At 45.7% G+C, this 17,909-nt stretch overlaps 3 protein-coding genes across 3 annotated transcripts in view; 1 reads left to right on the plus strand and 2 right to left on the minus strand.

Moving 5' to 3' along the window:
* The window catches only part of ccdc24 (coiled-coil domain containing 24), a 24,233-nt gene extending 18,075 nt beyond the window's left edge, over positions 1 to 6,158 (minus strand). The window contains exons 1-2 of the mRNA XM_008285280.1: positions 6,009 to 6,158; positions 1,586 to 1,773 (exon numbers count right to left, since the gene is read on the minus strand). Coding sequence (XP_008283502.1) covers positions 1,586 to 1,773; positions 6,009 to 6,158 — 338 coding nt within the window. The remainder of the gene's footprint in view (positions 1 to 1,585; positions 1,774 to 6,008) is intronic.
* A 1,379-nt stretch (positions 6,159 to 7,537) lies between these two features.
* On the plus strand, positions 7,538 to 11,048 carry LOC103359748 (von Willebrand factor C domain-containing protein 2-like). The gene is made up of 3 exons (XM_008285257.1): positions 7,538 to 8,130; positions 8,785 to 8,914; positions 9,180 to 11,048. Exons 1-3 carry the CDS (start codon positions 7,789 to 7,791, stop codon positions 9,365 to 9,367), a joined length of 660 nt encoding a protein of 219 aa, XP_008283479.1. The 5' UTR covers positions 7,538 to 7,788; the 3' UTR covers positions 9,368 to 11,048.
* A 4,125-nt stretch (positions 11,049 to 15,173) lies between these two features.
* b4galt2 (UDP-Gal:betaGlcNAc beta 1,4- galactosyltransferase, polypeptide 2) overlaps positions 15,174 to 17,909 on the minus strand; it is a 166,030-nt gene continuing 163,294 nt past the window's right edge. The window contains exon 7 of the mRNA XM_008285258.1: positions 15,174 to 15,324. Within this exon, the coding sequence (XP_008283480.1) occupies positions 15,174 to 15,324 (151 nt within the window). The remainder of the gene's footprint in view (positions 15,325 to 17,909) is intronic.

Genomic DNA, 17,909 nt, shown 5'->3' on the forward strand with positions numbered 1-17,909 from the left:
AAAAACATGCTGCATAAAAACAAGCCAACATCATGCAAATCTGTGACTCTGAACCAGAGCTCGACCGATGATCCATCTGACTGATGATCAGGTCTGACATTCTCATTTTTTCAATTATCTGCTTTTTTTTTAAAAAAAGGGCAAATATTGATAAAATAAATACACTGAAAAGCGTATTACTCTGACTCTATCTGTAGCTGGAGTCTCATATTCTAAATTTTGACACCAAGATCTTAACTTTTACTGCAAACAGGGTGATCGGTTTCCTGGATAAACAACAACAACAAAGCACGAGTTAACAGAACAAAGAACCGGTGATGACACACATACACCCCACATGCAATAAAAGGTCGCCTGCAGCCTGCAGCTTAACAGCACAACAGAAATGGGAAAGAAAACCACAATAAAAAGACAAATTGACAGGCAATAAATGGTGAGTCACAAAGCAGAACAATCTCGCTCATGTTGTGCTTATTCCAAAAAAGGCCTCAACAGAACCGGAGCGGTGTCACGGGGCAGCATTCCTGACGGCAGCGAGCCCGTTGCTGGGACAGCTCCTGCTTTAAACACACTCTCACACACACTTAGGATGACGCCACGTTGGGACTGAAGGCGTCGGGCAGCTGCTGCTAACAAACATCCTTTTTTTTAACGATATTCTCCAGACGATTTAAATACGCGTGATTAAATTGCCAAATGCCACAAGCTCATCTATGACCTGAGTGGGTAGATTCGCTGTAGAAATATTAGAAAACATGCTGAAATTAGGCAGTTTTACGACCAGATTAGAACTCCCAGATGACAAATAAAAGAGATATATGGCGCCGCTGCTCCCACGGCAGCTCCACTGTTGTCTCCCTCACAAACAACTGGATGTAAATCAGTCTCTCTCCATTTCTTTAGGGCTATTGTACACAATTGCACAAAGACAATTCTAAGATGAGTCAAACCACATCTTTAATCCAACATAGCTAGCAGTGAGTTCAACCCGAGACATTTAGCGAAGAATGCACGTCTCCCTCCTATAATTGTCTTATTGTTGAACAATTCCCAGACCAGTTTTCAGAAACCTTTGTTCCTCTGCTTTCACATGCCATTTAAACCGACGCGGGAACACAGTATAGCGTTTATGGCGCCTTTTGTTCGGGGGGAAATGAAATGACGTAGAGAGTCCTAAGTGACGAGCTCGTCTCTTGGCTGGTGAGAAGAAAATTACTCAGCTCAGCCCATTGATAAGGAAAGAAAGCTCTTAAATATTTAAGCAAAATGAGGACAAAGAGAGATTACTTCTATTGAACGACTCCAACGACTGAATTTTTAGGAGAGCTTGGTCTAAAAATGTCACACATCAGTCTGTCTTGTCTTTTTCTACCTTCTATTTTGCCCTCGTGTGGGGATAATAGTTAATTTAATTGACATGTTCTCATTGGATGACATTGCGATAACAACGTTGGTGTGCAGCATCACCGTGGCCATCTCACTTCTGTTTCAAACCAACATCAGTGGATAGAGAACCATAACCTTTCCCTGACTTCTTGATAACATTCGGTAGAGCAGACCTGTGTGAATGAGATGGTACACCTACTTCCCCCACCTGCCGGCTTGTTCTCTGAGAGTCTGCAGTAACATCTTGACCTCGGCTCTCAGCAGCTCTTTCACAGCGGGAGGGTCGGTCAGAGGGAAGCCCTGCAGTCGTGTGAACGTGGTCCCTGCTCCTCCGCCGTCGTTTCCACCTTGCTGGCTCTTCTGCCATATCTTGTGCCACATCTCCGCCTGCAGAAAGGACAACCAGAGGTCAGACATAACCTTCAGAGATGGGCTTTACACACGCAGGAGATGTTGTTCAGAAATACTACGAAATAATACATAACTGCATCGATGTCTACAAGCAAACCATGAGTAAACGGTTCTTCTAGAGCAGAGTGCAGCAAGTTGAAACGGTGATGTTCTGTCTTGCAGGTGTAGGAATCCATCTTCAGTTGTCTGCTTGCACCGATGTCGATTCGCACTAAAACACACTAAACGTCATGTGTAATCACACTATTGACCCAAATGGTCTATACTTATGGGATTCCTGCTGCCTAGTTACTGTCGAGGAAATCTGTAATTACTTCATTCAAGTATGGAACGCAAGGTGTCTCAGTGGTTAGCACCGTCGCCTCACAGCTAGAAGGTCGCCGGTTCATGTCCCGGTGAGGACACCCGGGATCTTTCTGCGTGGAGTCTCCATGTTCTCCCCGTGCAGCGTGGGTTCTCTCCGGGTTCTCCGGCTTCCTCCCACAGTCCAGAAACATGCTGAGGTTAATTGGTGATTGTAAATTGTCCGTAGGTGTGAATGTGAGTGTGCTTGGTTGTCTGTCTCTAAGTGTAGCCCTGTGATAGACTGGTTACCTGTCCAGGTGAACCTGCCTTCACCCTGAGTCAGCTGGGATAGACTCCAGCCCCCCATGACCCTGGTGAGGATAAAGCGGTATGTAGATAATGGATGGATGGATGAAAGGTATACTGTATATTTACTGTATATTTTCTGTTTTAAATAAAAATAGAAATCTGGAAATTATTCATGAAAAAATTATATTTCATTTATATGTTCAGAAGTCGATGCTGCAGTTTAACTGTTTCAGCGTTTCAGTGACTTCAGGGACCACGCAGCACCTTCTCTCCGTGTTCTCCTCACGTTCTGTTAGTGAAAATATCTTCAGGGCTGTCGAGACCTCGCTTAATGCAAACTGCTGCGAACAACTGTCTTTGTGGAGCGAGTCTTCAGTACGAGGGGACATGAAACGTCTGAGCACGCCCCACCATGTTAACATGCTTTCACGCTACACCGGCTGCAGAATTGGAGCTATACGTCTCAGGTCGGCCGTCGGAACAAGCAGCCCTGTGTGCAGAGAGAGCAGGCAGCCTCTCAGTCTCTGGGAGTGTGAGCGTCTCGGCGAAGTCTGGATCCCATTAACACCTCCACACCTGCTGCCTGCCAATCACGCCTGTCATGTTGCAGTCAAACACTTCACTTCAAAGGAACACGCTGGAGGATACTAAACACAGTACTCCTGGACTTTTACATGTGGCACGCCAGCGTTCACGTCGCACACGCCCACAGAAGCCGTTTCCACTCACGCTGGCTTCCTCCGTGTGTTTTGGGCCGTCGAGGTGTTTATGTTACAGGATTCGTGGCGTACAGACTAACGAGTTGCCCCTGGACTTGTTTCCTCCTCTCCTGCTAAGAGGCTGCTGATCTCATCCAGGAGCTATTTTAAGGCAGCACTGCTGAAACATGTCAGTTTAAAAACCTTGAGCTATTAGGTTGAAATATTTAAATGTGGGTTTAGAATACATTTAACTGAAAGGGCTCATTTTCATTCAGCTCAGAGAGAAAGAGTGAGAGTTTAGGAGGAGGCACGGGGAGATTAGCCTTGTAGACTTGAAAAGAGAGTCTAATATTTCCTCTGATCTCGCCGCCGTAGACAATGAGGACCTTGATGGAGGGAGGAATGGCAGTATTGAGGAATGGAGGAGCTGTCTGCAGATCTACTATTACTTTCACAGTGGCTCGCTGAGGGATGGAATTCATTACATGGCTGCAAGAGAAACAGACAAAGACAGGAAAGAGAAATATGTGGAGATAGGCAGACAAGGAGAGAACAAAATGAGAAAAGGAAGCGATCCATCCTACAGTAAATGTAATAACTGAGGAAAAACCTGCCTGTGCTGGTGTGAGCGCTGAATAAGGCGCTCTGTGCTTTGTTTTTTTTTTCCAGGAAATTTCTCAAAGCTCTCAGCCTAAGTCTTTCTTTCCGTCTGGAGGCTTTACAATCAGCCGCCGCGTTCGCTGAAGAAACGTCGCAGCAATACTGAAAGTCACGCACACACACACACACATGCACACATGTACGGGCACCGAACACACGCATGCCAACACGCACACACACACACAGCGGAGTCAAAGAATATGTGTTGCTAACAGTCTTATCAACAGTTGAGGATTAGCCTCCTTAACCCTGTTATACCGACCCCCTGACTCGCTAAGCCCGCTGGGCCTCTTTCTGTCTGCGTACAGTGTGTGTGTGTGTGTGTGTGTGTGAGCTCCAATATTCTGCACCAACCATCTGCATTTTTGTTTTGATGTTTCTCTAACTCGTGCTCTGAAGCCAGTTGTCGTGTAAAAAGGCATTTATTTAACCGTGAACCGAGCATGTTCGAGTCCTTGACGGTCCGTGTGAGAAAAGGGGAGCATGGCGTGTATTCACCCGAAAATTAGGACTTGTATGTCACGTGTGGCTTTCACATGCAAGCTGCCACACAACTACTACGTGGTCAGCCCCTGCATGGCTCGAGACAAACTATGCCCAGGTGTCTTTCTGCAAACAGTCACAGGCGCTGCAGGAAGACGAGAGCCGATCCACAGATGGACAGATCTCAGCCCGAGCAAACAGAACAGGAGAGGAGAGAAGAAGACTGGAGAGCAGTAAAGCAAAGAAGAAAGTTACAGAGGGGGAGATGTGGTGGTGAGTAAGGACGGTGTGAGACTCTGTACATCCATCACAGAGTGGTGTTGAGGTGAGTTCTTTGTGTTCCTGTGAACTAAGACCAGCTCTCTTACATAAGTCAGCTGTAGAGGAATGTTCCCTCAGCAGACCGGGCTTCGTGTATTCACATTTAGCTTTAAGCTGAACCACTAAAGAATGTTTAATGCACTGTGGTGTTTTCAGTTTCATTTAGTCTGTAGCTACTTCCACAGTCGCTGGAGAGGCCGAGGATGGGTTCTGTATAAATGTGTGATGTGCTGTCGCTTCCTAAACAACGCACAAAGATCAGATGTGTTTCTCTCCTTTTATAAAAGTGATCTGTGATTTGCAGGCGTTACACAGCACTGGGCAGGATGTAGGCGACGGTAAACTAATCAGAAAAAATAAAGACACTATACTTAGCGTTAGTCACTCAAGCGTGGCGGTCAACGAAAACGACGGCTACCCAGCCCTCCTCTCTCTGGCAAGACCACCGCATGACTGACTGTCAGCCCTTCTGACAGCTCAACCTGTCACCAACTACACCCACATCACCATGACAACCACATAAACAAACCACCAACCCAGTGATCAATACTCAGAAACATCTGGGGCTCCTACATAGTGATTGAATGAATGAGCGAGAAGGCAACACATTGGTTTGCAAGTATTCTGATAATAGTTATAATCACTAAAGTTATTTGTATTTATTGTTCTTGTTAATATGAATTGAATATCTTCAGTTAAATGTCTTCAGGACGAAACTAAAGTTTAAATAATATATAAATAAATTTCTTTATTCCGCTCAGATATTCATGATTTCTCACATTCTCGTGGAGTCATCCTGTTTTTTTTTTAATGTTTCAGTCAGAGTTTTCTCTTCATCTTTTCCTCTTCAAATTAACATTTTCTCCTCAGTCTTGACTTTTGGCCTTTCTAATGACTTGTGTGCATTTCCACTTTGCTCAGGTTCTGCTCATTGACCCTGCAGCTCTGTCTTGTACGAGGTCGTCCTGCTGGAGCCGAGCGCTTCCATGCGAGGGGCTTTGGGGCCGAGAGTTTAGCTGGTCTTGGGTAAATATTGATGTCTGTCTGGCTCACATTTGGACTTCATCGCAGCACGGTGCCAGTTAACCCACATTTCACTTTTATCATGGAGTCTGGGAACCCTAATTAATGAATGCATGCAGCCAAAGTAACCTACTTACACAGCCTTAAAACAGCGTTCTCAAATTGTTCAGCCAGGAATGCTTAACTGAGCATTTTTTTTGATTCGCCCTGACCAAAAGGAAATACTTGCGGTGGTATTCTTGTGGAATCCCAATAGAAACAGACCCAATGTCTGAATTCCTTGAAGGAATAAAACCGTCAGTGTGAAGAAAACAAAGCACATGAATGATGAAGCAGCTTTATCTGCTGAATCTGAAGAGGAATGTTCCAACCTACAAGCCAGATACTGTAGAAGAGATCAAACACTGGAGCCATAAAACTCTCTCTCACCTCAGCGTGCACCTCGACGTACATGTCCACCAGCGAGTGGCCCAGTGCCCTGTGGATCTTGGGCAGCTCGGACTCAGACACACGTTCAGCGATCAGGCCCCACAGAGACTTTCTGGGGCCCCACAACTGGTCTCCATCAGGTGAATGCATATGACTGATAATCTGGGAGTGAAGGAGGAAAAACCCATTAACATACATTTTAGTCAGAGGAGGCTGACAGTCCACCAGCGCTGAAATCTAACTTAGTTCATGACTTCAAGTATAACTTAGAGCGAGCAGGGTGATCTCTTCAGGATTTTCATCCATCCATCTGTCCATCTGACCTCCCTGCATCTATATGGCAGCTGCAGTCATCCGTTAAACTGGCCTAACAGTGCTGATTAGGACAACAAAACCATTCTATTAGAGAACCGAGACAACACCTCAGATTAATCCATCAAACCTGATTATTATATATCATTGTTGATTTACCAACTAATTACTTTTGGACTGATTCAGAGTTCAAAACACAAAGACATTCAATTATTTTAACATCTGGTGAGCATCAGATTCCAACATTTGAATATTTTTTTTCCAAACTACTCAAATATCAAAATAATTGCTTAATTTTCTGGAGACTAATTGATTAAGTTCCTAACGGTTGTGGCAGTGGTCTGGTCTGTGCTTCAGTTTGGTATACTTTGAGTTAAATAACATTCGTATCTGTTAGCTTGACTTTAATGCCAGACTTCTGTGTGTTGCAGCGAACTACAGCCAACACCACCTGTGTTCTGGATGTTTCTTGTTCACCTGCTTCTGACCAGAACTTGAAGTGTTTTCAGGTTTACGGCTAAACTACGTCCATCGTCGAGTAATCAGTTGATGTGACTAATCGATCAGCCGCTGGTCTATAAAATTACATATATATTCAGTATTTACTGCTGAGAAAGCAGAAAGAAATCTTCTCAAGTCTTTATTTGAAGAACACAATTCTAAAAAGTATAAATTAGCAGCTAAACTAGTGCTAACGTTAGCTGTTGCGCTGCTAACGCTAAGCTAGCTGGTTAGCCGACTACCGGTAAAACGTGTGACCACCGCCAAACGTTCACAGAGCGCATTTCTAACGCGGATAAAACGATAGAGTGTTTGTGCAAAAGACCACAGAGGATTACAAACATGCGTGTCGCCACCGAGAAACTAACCTTAATTGGCCCCTGGTGCCGGTATTTACCGATGGTCTGGTATCTAGGAGAAACAGTGCGGTTGCTATGGGGAGATATCGCGAGATTGAGAGGAACTGTCAACCGTGAGACTTTCTAGAAACCGTAGTTTATACATCCCATCCTAGCTTGACGTTTTATTAAAACGCAGAGCTATGAAATACAACAATGTAAGGACGTAAGCTGACCATTCAATGTTTTTTCTCTTTAGTGAAAATAAATGATTAGTTTTCCGACGCGGAGCTGTGGACACCTGCGTCCTGGACCAGTCTGGACCAACGTGTGGGACGAGGGGAGGGACGGACTCAGCTGCTGCTGAACTCTGAGGAAAGCAGGGAACACAACTTTCCCTCTTTTTGCCCCCAGCCTCCACTCCCTTCCGGGCTCTGTGCAGACCGCTGTGGAGCAGCTCAGAGGGAACACGGAGGACGTCTGCGTTCAGGAACAATGTAAGAAACTTTTTTTTTGTAAACTTGGGTGATCTGCGCACCAAACCCCGGCAGGACTACGGTGGAGGTTTCATTTCACTGACGCTGCGTGCTAACTTTCTCTTCTGGACGAGCTGATTCACCAGGTACATCATGACAAAAGGTTTCAGTGCGCGCACAGTGCGCACGGCACTTTTGGCACTTGTGCTTTGCGCACAGGCAGGTTTGGGTTTCTCGGTGGCCGGGCAGCAGGAGAGCACCTGCGAGGCCAACGGCAGCATATACTACGTCGGTGAATGGTACTTTCTGGACTCGGATCACTGCACACAGTGTGAGTGCACCGCCGAGGGCTCCGCGTGTGCCCGCACCGAGTGCACCTCTCTTCCGGCTGCGTGCATCCATGTCAGCCACTACCCCACCGACTGCTGCCCCCGGTGCGAGAAGATCGGCTGTGAGTACCGAGGGGTGGTGTATGAGCTGGGGCAGAACTTCCAGGTGAGCCTGAAGACAGTGGCACAGACGAACCTCCTAAACGGAAATGCATGACCCTAAACTCTCCAATAAGAGTATTATAAGAAGTACATAAGAGACCAAGAGACCTGAAGTTCACACAGACCAGTGTTGAGCTGCTGCTGTGATGCATGTGCAGCTTTGTTCCTCTGCAAATTATCCAGAGTTTGGCTTTGGAGTTTCCACTCAGTGTAGTTCATAGATGCCGAATTATTCTAAATGACACTGTGGAATTCCTATAAAAGTCTTATTGGAAAGGCCTTATTGGAGTATTTAGGGTCATGCACTTCCTGTCCGTTTAGGAGGTGTCTGGTAAATGCACACGAGTGTATTTTTAAAGTTGAACTCCAGGACACAAGGCCTGTGATGTGTGTGTGCTACATCCAAATAAGCATTAGTCTGATTTTAGAGTGCGTTTAAATTCAAAGCCCTGAACCACAGGATGTTCTGTTGGTCTGTGGTGAATATCATGAACTGGAGGTAAATGGCGCCCCCTTTTGAGATGCATGAGGCTGGTCAGGATTATGGTTCTGTTACAGTTTACAGCATTTATCTACCTGCTCCCCTTAATATTCTAACTGCTACCATCAACGTTCTGAACTGATCCAAGCTGAGTGTGACAGATGGTGTGTTTTGCAGCCATCAGAATGTGAGCAGTGCACCTGTGACAGTGATGGCATCGCCCGCTGTCTAGTCGCAGACTGTGCTCCTCCACCGTGTGTCAACCCCGTCTACCAGCCTGGGAAATGCTGCCCTGAATGCAAGGAGGGTATGTTGAAATCCAGTTTCAAACAGAGCTGAGCCCACACAGAGGGCGTCTCAGAGATGCAACGTGACATTTATCTTCTTTTTAGTGTAAGCATCGTTTTCAAACATACTAATTTAGCGTTCACAATGGTCTTGTTTTGTTGATGATGTTTGGATTCGAATGCAGTTTATCATCTGCATGCAGGGATGAGTGTGTTTGCACAATACTGGCCGCTTGACTGCCTGTTTGTAGCTGTAATTACCTCTGCTTGCTTTCCTCCCTCCAGGTCCTAACTGCTACGCCGACGCCTCGCGCGGCCAAGTGATTCCCGCCGGAGAGCCCGTCTGGGTCGACTCCTGCACCAAGTGCCGCTGCCACGACGGCCAGGACGCCGGCTACTGGGAGGGAAACCGCCTCGCCACCTGTTCCCGCCTCAAGAACTGTAAACCTGAACAACCGTCCACCCAAAACTGATTCCCTCCGTCAGCACAGAACCAGCTGCTGTTCTAACAGTTTGACAGCCCATGTGCTGCACTCGTTCTGTTTCAGTCCTTCCTGTGGTGAAAATGATGCGTAAAGATCGTCTGCAACTGCAAAAAAAAAAGCAACTTTTTAGGGAAAAGCAACCAAAGAAATCTTTTAAGAACACAACCAGCTGTTAGCGAGGATCATTCATCCAACACGTTAATGCCTGAAAGTGGATCAATAGGAGCAGATCAGACTTCATGTCTGACTAGAGATGATGATTTTTAGTCCTTGAAAAACCAAAATTGGGTGAAGAAAACTATTTCCATTCAAGAATACGGTCTGCAGTAGAAGATGTTAGATTTACTGTGACCTGAAACACATCACCCCTTGTTCCTGATGTCTCTACTTCCACAGACTGTATGAATCCAACAGGAACATGAAAAAACAAACTTGACCCTTAAAAAGCGACTCTGCTCCAGATAGTTGACTTTTTATTTGTTCTGCTCGTCCGCGGTTTCTTCAGAAAGGTCGACTAAATCAATATGTTTTTAGCAAGAGAGAGAGTAGTGAGCTTTTCTAGACATTAGTTACCCAGGAGGTGTTCTACGCAGCATAACAAAGCCGTTGAGATTATTGGATGATAAGAAATTATAATTGACTTGTCACCGGTTGATGCAGTGCCAAAATGTGTGCACAGCTGTGATGCAATTAAGACTAGAGGATGGATGAGGAGGGCAATAAACTACTTTGTAAAACTTCTATAAATCTGCTCCTTCAGTTTCCGCGCTAATTGAAATGTAATGTACGAGAGGACGGCCTGACGTGTGACTGCTGTAGGTGCAGACACGGCCGATGTTTGACAGTAATTTCATTTAGTCGTGCTCGTGCACCGTAGAGCAGGACGGCAGTGTAAGCTGCTGCTTCATTAAATTTTCACAGGAGAGAATCTGCAGCCTGTAGAGCAACGAGCTCCTCTGTTGAAGTGAACAGTTGTCTGTTGCTGTAGATGTAGCATGAAGTATATTGTCATTTTATGTAGTTTTATACGCAGCAAGGCTTCTTTCAATAGTTTCTACCGCTTTGATCAGGAGGAACCTTGGATTTAAAACCAAAAGTAATCTCCACTTATACTTATGGCATTCCCATATAAGAGAACAAGTCACAGCTGGAATTCTCCCTTTTCTATGTAAGGTTTGCAATGAAACTTAGACTTCTGCAGTTATGAACCTGTTTTAAAATAAAATTACGTGTTTACCAGTCAGTTCAGCTCAAAGACTGGAAACGTGGAGGCAGCCGACCTGTTTCTGTTCAACAGCAACAAAATCCACCTGCTGGTAAACATCAGCTCCTCTGAGCTGCTGTCGGCTGCTTGATAACTGGCTCCAGGCACGAGTGCAGTTTAACCCTAATATAACGAGCATTTAAGTGGGAGTTTTTGGACAGATTCAGGCTGTTTCCAGTCTTCATGCAAAGCCACTTTAACCAGCAGTGTTTAATGCACAGACTTAAGAAAGTTTAGTTCCCAACATGTCTGCCTTTTCCTGCAAGTGTAGTTTTAATCCAGTGGCTGAAACAAAAGGGAAATGATGTAAACCACACATTCAGATCACATGTGAGATGCTGCTGTACGTCAGTCAGCTCTACCAAAACACGGTCCCAATTAAAACGTCGTTTTATACCCTTTAAACGTCTCTTGGTTTCTGTTTTTGCCCTGACTTCCATCGTTTTACCTGCTTCTGTCTGAGGAGACGCCCCTCCTTTCCTCTCTGCAGAGCTTTTCTGCTGACTGGTCAGAACCAGTAAAAAAAAAAAAGCAAATTTAAAAGAGGAAGAAAGACAGCGCTGCTATTGTGGCATCATCTTTCTAGTACAGGATGGAAGAGAAAAGAGAAAGGCTGGATTAGTGGGACCGCACAGCGACAACAGGTTGATGTGGGTTGTCATGGCAACGGGAGGCAGGGTTGCCATCGGCTGCCAACGTTGCATCAAGAAGCTCTGGATGAGCTCAGACTGCAGGTACACCATTCACCCATTGAACACACCGTCATACAATCTTTAACATCAGATTTATTGATTGTATAGAAAAAGTAGGTTTGATATGACGTAATGCATTCTATATAAGATATAACATTTTCAACATTCAATGTACAAAAACAAATAAACAAAACAAAAAAACTTAGCTAGAGGTACAGTAAAGTTTTAAAAACACCCACAGGCCGTTAAAGTCCTGTCTGCCGTCAGCAGCAGACGAGCAAAAAGTGTATTTGAAACAAACAGCTGGACCGGCGGAGGTGTGCTCGACAGCTGGGGCGGCGCCAGAGCTCAAAAGTCCAGTAAGAAACATCGAGCACTCCCCGTGGTTCTTCTCATGTAAAGGAAACATGTCAAACACTACTTCTGCTAAAGTTTCTGTAGCTGATTTTTACATCTTTAACCCATGTTACTGTTTATACACACTGGGGCTTTACGTCCTCCACTCGCTCCAATAACTGCTCTCCTTGATGAAGCTACGTTTTTAAAGAGACACTCCACCAACTTACAGCTCGGTTTACTCATCACGAGCAGCGCTGCTCACGTCCGCCGGCTCCAATAGTTCTGTATAGCTCTAAATACCCACGAGCCCCTGCTGCCACGGAGACGGAGCCGGTCGGAGCTGCCAATCAGCCGCTAAAAAATGGTTTGATTGTGGCTGAATTCGCTCACAATTGATACCGAAGTGAAATCATTGCAGCTGCAGAGGGTGAAATCAATTTTCTCAACAGGACAATCTGTCACCTCTGGAGCACCTAAACAGAACCTGAAGCCCACTGATTGGACCTTCTTTGCCAAACTCCACCTGGAAAGTTACTTTCTTCGACGACAAATCACGCGTTGGTTTAATCATGACTCAAACGAAGGCCCAACGTGTATCACTGTGGACTCATCTGTTCTAGGATCTCGTGTTTAAAGCTTGTCCAGTATTAGGGACGAAAAGTCAAGATGTCCCGGCGCGACTGCTCTGTCTGTCACCTCATGAAAGTAAAACATTCAGCTGCTGGAGTGCCCCTTTAATACTGCCATGAACAAAAACAACAGAGCTGCAGTGATGCTGTCTGTTGCTAGAAGGATCTCAAAGCATGTAGTAGAAGAAATAAAACCAGAAACTGCATTACAGACTGCAAAAAAAACCCAAAAACATCCCCAAGCAGTGACTTAAAGGCAGGATATGTGGACGATGGGAATGAAGCTGTGGTATTGCACAGGGTGAGCTGTAAACACTTTAGAGAACGGCTTGTATTGACCTCTCCGTGTGTCGCCTGCCGACTGAAGACACCGAAACCCAGCGGGGGGGAGGAGGGGAAAAAAGATCAAAATACAGAGAGGAGGGAGAGTGACAAGGAAAATGACGGAGTGATGAAGTGGAGAGAGGCTGATAAAGGAGGAGGATTCACGAACGGCGATGTGTGGCGAGCGGAGGGAGAATAGACAGAAACATAAAGACACAGTAAGTGGAGGAGATTCAGGGACACAAAGAGCGGCGCAGTCGATATCTATTGAAAGACGGAGCGCTCTTGTGAGGCACAGCTGTGCTTGAAGAGGGTCCACCGCCGAGCACGACGGCGCGCCATCGACAAGCGCAGCCCGGACTGGCAGCGTGAGAAAGAAAAAGGCAATGAAAGGGGAGATAATGCAGGAACGGGGAGCCGAGGAGTGGAGCGATCGCACCTTCCAACAGCCTCGAGGCGACGATAACGCAGAGCCAAACAGATGGGGACATGTCCGCCTTAAGGCTGACCAAAGAAAAGGCCAACAATGCACAGCTTCCACCCCACAAACTGAATTCTGAATCACACAGAACAAACAGATGTGATGCAAACAGTCAAGCACACACAGACACATGATCATTTCCATCTTAAAGCACACATTTTCATCATCGCTTCCCCACAACAATGACCTCTTGAGTAACAGATAACCTTCCCCTTCGCACAGACAACTTCAGAAGGCATCAATTTGGCGTTTAGGCGTCGACAGTAACAGCATCAACAGCAGAGACGAGGAAAAACAAAAGAGAGGAAGCAGAGCGACGCACGAAACAGTCAAAGGCTTCGACATGTTGATGGACAAAAGCATGAGAGTTTGCTCCTTTTTCACAGACACAAACTTATAGAGGAAAAAAAAAAGTTTTTCAGAATTAGTCCTTTGCTGTAAAAAAAAAAAAAGGGTTCATTAAGCCCATCACTTATGAAATGTGATAAAGTAGATTACAATGCAGGCATGGCGGCTGACGGTGATAAAATCTGAAGCAGCAGCCGAGACGTCAGTCAAACCGCTCAAACCAGAACTTCTCATCACCGCCTCCAAATTCACAATTTCCACCGGCAGAGGACCATCACCTCATCATTTCCTCTTTCCGGATATGATCGTCTTTTTCTCGAAAGATAGAAAGAAAAAGATAGCAGAGAGAGAGAGAGAGAGAGAGAGAGAAAATGGCATATTAATAGTATCAATAGAGTTTTAATGACTTGTGACACGTTAAAAAACCTCCAGGTTACATCGTAGGCTGAAAAAAAGACCTTGAGAGTTGATTATGTTCCACCGTGTCCGATTCAAAGCTGTGTCCTCCTGTGAAACATATCCTGACAGCTCACTTCTGATGTTTACGCCCCAAATGTGTTCAGCAAATTTTTTAGGATTATGAAAGTACCTAAAACCATTACTGTAGAGACAGAGTGAAAAAAAAAGCAACGTTTCCAGAAACATGTTCTCCGTTTGGGCCACGAGGGGTTAAAATCATAACTGAGCTGCCAGCATACATCAGACCGCTGCCTTCAGTTCCTCCACTTGATTTCAAACGCTCTCCCACGGCGTGCAGGAGAAAACGTCTCACGTCTCCAGTAGATCCAAAACCTCCGACCAGTCACTTCCTGTTTCCAAAGCTTTAGTTCATAAAAAAAGAGAACAAGAAGAGAGTTCTCAGGTGTTCGCGGCGGCCGATGAACCGTTCTGAGTCTTCTGCTGTAAATGCAGGCACAATACACATTCATTAATTGAAAGGAGAGGGTTCGATTGAGTAATTAGATCCAGACAGGTGACTCCCTGACGAAACTGATAAATCGTCCGTTATGTCGAGATAAGAGGATGTCTCTGATATGCACACCATCTGAAACCGTTCCTCACTGCATGTCCTTGTGTTACGTTGCTTCCAGTGGAAATCCTCACTGGTCAGGAAGTTCATTATCTGATGGCCTTTGTGAGGTTTGTTACCAACAAGCAGCTGCCTCGTCATCTTTCTGTCACCTCGCATCCTCGTGAACGGCCCTAAAGTCTGAAGACGTGACAACAAATCCCTCTGGACGCAACACTTCCAAAGACAGGCTGTTAAAACTTCCACAATGTTATTGTCTCATATCTGAATCACCGAACGCTTCCTGTCGATGCGCCGCTGGACGGCCTCCAGTTCACCAACGATCGTTCGTGGAATGACTCCAGGTTTGATGCCAACCGTCGGTCAGACGTTCCAACTTTGGTCCACGAGTTCTTCCCTCTGAGGTGGCTGACGGGTTCAGTAAACGTAGGTGTGATACCTGCAGCTGGCTGCTTGAAGAAGTTGGAAAGAGCCTGAGTCCTAAAAGAGAGAAATACCACGCTGCAGTTTAAAGAAAAACAAAGGAGAGGGGGAAAGAGGCAGGAAGAGACGCCGCCATGTGTTGGAGTCTAGTTTGTCCTCTTCCATCCATCCAGATGTTTGGGTCACACTGTCCTTCCTTCCTTGAAGTTCTCTTCTTCACATCTTTCCCTCTCTCTCTCTCTACCAGCCCACGTCCTTCCCTCTCTAGCCTTTAATGGGCCGAGGCGGCGGCTTGCCGATCTCCACCGAGATGTTCGTGTACAGAGGATACTTCTTGACCTGCACCAGCCTGTAGGTCAGAGAGCTGATGCCGTCCTTCTTCATCGTGTTCTTTGTGTTCTGGATTTTGTTGAACCTGGTGGGGAGGAGAAAGAATTCAAGTCAGTGCCAGCAGGGAGAAGAAAATCTTGATTTTTACATTAAACTCTTTGCTTCTGCTTGAGTGGGTGTGTGTGTGTTTATGTGTGTGTTGAATATTACGCTTCAGGAAAGGCAGATAATTACAGGGATGCACTGTGGACGAGGAAACATAAATCACGTTGGGGGTCTTTTTTTATTTGCTCTGAAGAGGATCAGCAGTCGCACAACATAAAGCTTAAAGGTCCTGTACAACTATTTATGACAAAATCATTCAGTTTTCTGCCACTCAGCCTTCACCGGGGCAAATATTAAAAAAGAAAGAAAGAAAGAAAGAAAGAAAGAAAGAAAGAAAGAAAGAAAGAAAGAAAAAAAGAAAGAAAGAAAGAAAGAAAGAAAGAAAGAAAGAAAGAAAGAAAGAAAGAAAAGGGAATCCTGGAACCTTCAACAACTACATTTTGACCAGTTTGATCAAAGACTGATTTTCTGTTTCTTTGCTTTACTGTCCTGAATAAAAAGATGCACAAATATGACTTTATGTTCTTTCCTAAAATGCATCCTACAAGGTTGTGAGCTGCTGTGATGGAGCACACCTGCTGTGTTGTGCAGGTACACAATTCAAATGCAATGCACAAACGGAGTTTCCAGAGTTCGAGGCACTGCAGCAGCACAAAACATCTCAACAGCCAAAAGAGACAAAACAGGAAACAGAGATGGTAACTAATGTCAGGAAAATAAGAACAGTGGGGACACATATCAGAAGTTCTGAGAGAAAAGAAGAAGAAAAGCTGCTGTAAAGTGCTGAACGTCCATCCACAGCATAGAAAACATCCACATTAAACCTGTGGGACATAAAGACGCTGGTGCTGATTAAAGCTCCGTGACAGCAGACAGAAGAAAGCCTCCTGTTTGATTGTTAAACACGAACCCCCACCAGGTTCCCTTCACCGTGCTGACCAACAGGTGGCGCTGCAGCACCACACTGGGACTCGTCTGTAACACCCGCCTAGGTTGGACTGAACTGCGCTGCTGTATCCTTCCCCACTGGCTGTGATTCAGCAGTTACATCAGAATCTGCTCTGATTTAAGCATTAAAGATGGAACGATAATTCACACAGTGTGTCAGACAGCCACAGCTGTGCAGCTGCAGTTCAGGGTGTGATGCAACCTCTGCCTTCAGACCGATTCATAAAACAAAGCCTCCTGTCGGCCTGGTAGCAGCAGCAGCAGCGGCGCTTCCTGCAGGCGGCGGCGGCGTGAGGCGAGGCCACAGCCAGCGTCTCGTGTCTAACAGCGTGTTTACACCACGCTCGTCTCAGAACGCCTCTTTTCGCCTGCGAGCAGAGAAAACGCTGACATGTGCGAACACCCAGCCGTGCACACTGACTGCTCACAAGACGGCAGTGACTGACTCCAACAAAAGATGTCTTCTTAATGATATGCTTGGACGTTGGAGTGGAGTTGACACTTCAGTCCGACATGGACCAGCGAGTCTGCAGATCCTTGTCAGAGCTGACTAGTGAAGATCTCTCTCCTCTCCCTGCGTCTCCTTCTGTCTCTCTCAAATCAAATCAAAAAGGGCGTCGTCATTGGCATGAATGGAAGCTGGAAAAAACCTTGTCAGGCGTCTTTCCGTTGAACAATATCACACAGTGAGATATAAACAGAACGCTGCGTTCTCTGACTTCTGCAGAAGACTGACGGTTTGATGTGGAAGGACGGGAATTGGTTTAAGAGATGGCGTGCAGAGAGGGGATGGTCGGGAGAGGAAGAGCAGTGTTTAAAGTCAAATGAGTGACGGGGAAGAAAAATGAAGGATAGATGGGCAGAGAGATAATAACATATCTGAGGGAGACAGACACAGGCTGATATACTGATATTAAAAATGAAGTCAATGACAACTGGAGCAAAGAGCAGTCGTTGGACGAATCCATCAAACAGCAGAGATTAGACTCCATAAATTAATCCCTGCACATGAGAGAATATCAGATCCATGTACACCCCGTCTGCAGGCTGCTACTCTCACTTATATTCATATTTTAGAGGACAAGACAAAGGCAGGCCTCCTTACATATTCATTAGCCTGATTTCCAGCCGTTCTAAATGGGCTAAGTAAAGCTCTATTTTAATTCCACTGAGGGTCTCACAGGAAAACATTTCTGGTTTAGGAGCTCAACAATAGCTTGTCATTTTAGTTATTTTGCTCCAGTGTCATATCGTCAGTCGGCCCACTTGACCTCGTTGGAGGGAAACGTCTGAAAGGAGCAGTTTGACGGAATATTGATGCCGCTCTCGTGCCTGTAAACGTGAAGCTACCGGTTAGCCTCGCTTAGCACCAAGACTGGGATCAGAGGGAAACGGATAAGCTGCCGACAAGCATCTCTAAAGATCTGTCCATCGTGTTTACACAAACCCCAGTGCAAGTAAATGATAGTTTGAACATCCATCCATCATCTCTACACCTTAATCCTCACCAGGGTCATGGGGGGCGGAGTCTATCCCAGCTGACTCAGGGTGAAGGCAGGTTCACCTGGACAGGTAACCAGTCTATCACAGGGCTACACTTAGAGACAGACAACCAAG

Source organism: Stegastes partitus, unplaced genomic scaffold, assembly GCF_000690725.1.
Source record: "Stegastes partitus isolate 25-593 unplaced genomic scaffold, Stegastes_partitus-1.0.2 Scaffold393, whole genome shotgun sequence".
Lineage (NCBI taxonomy): Eukaryota > Metazoa > Chordata > Actinopteri > Pomacentridae > Stegastes > Stegastes partitus.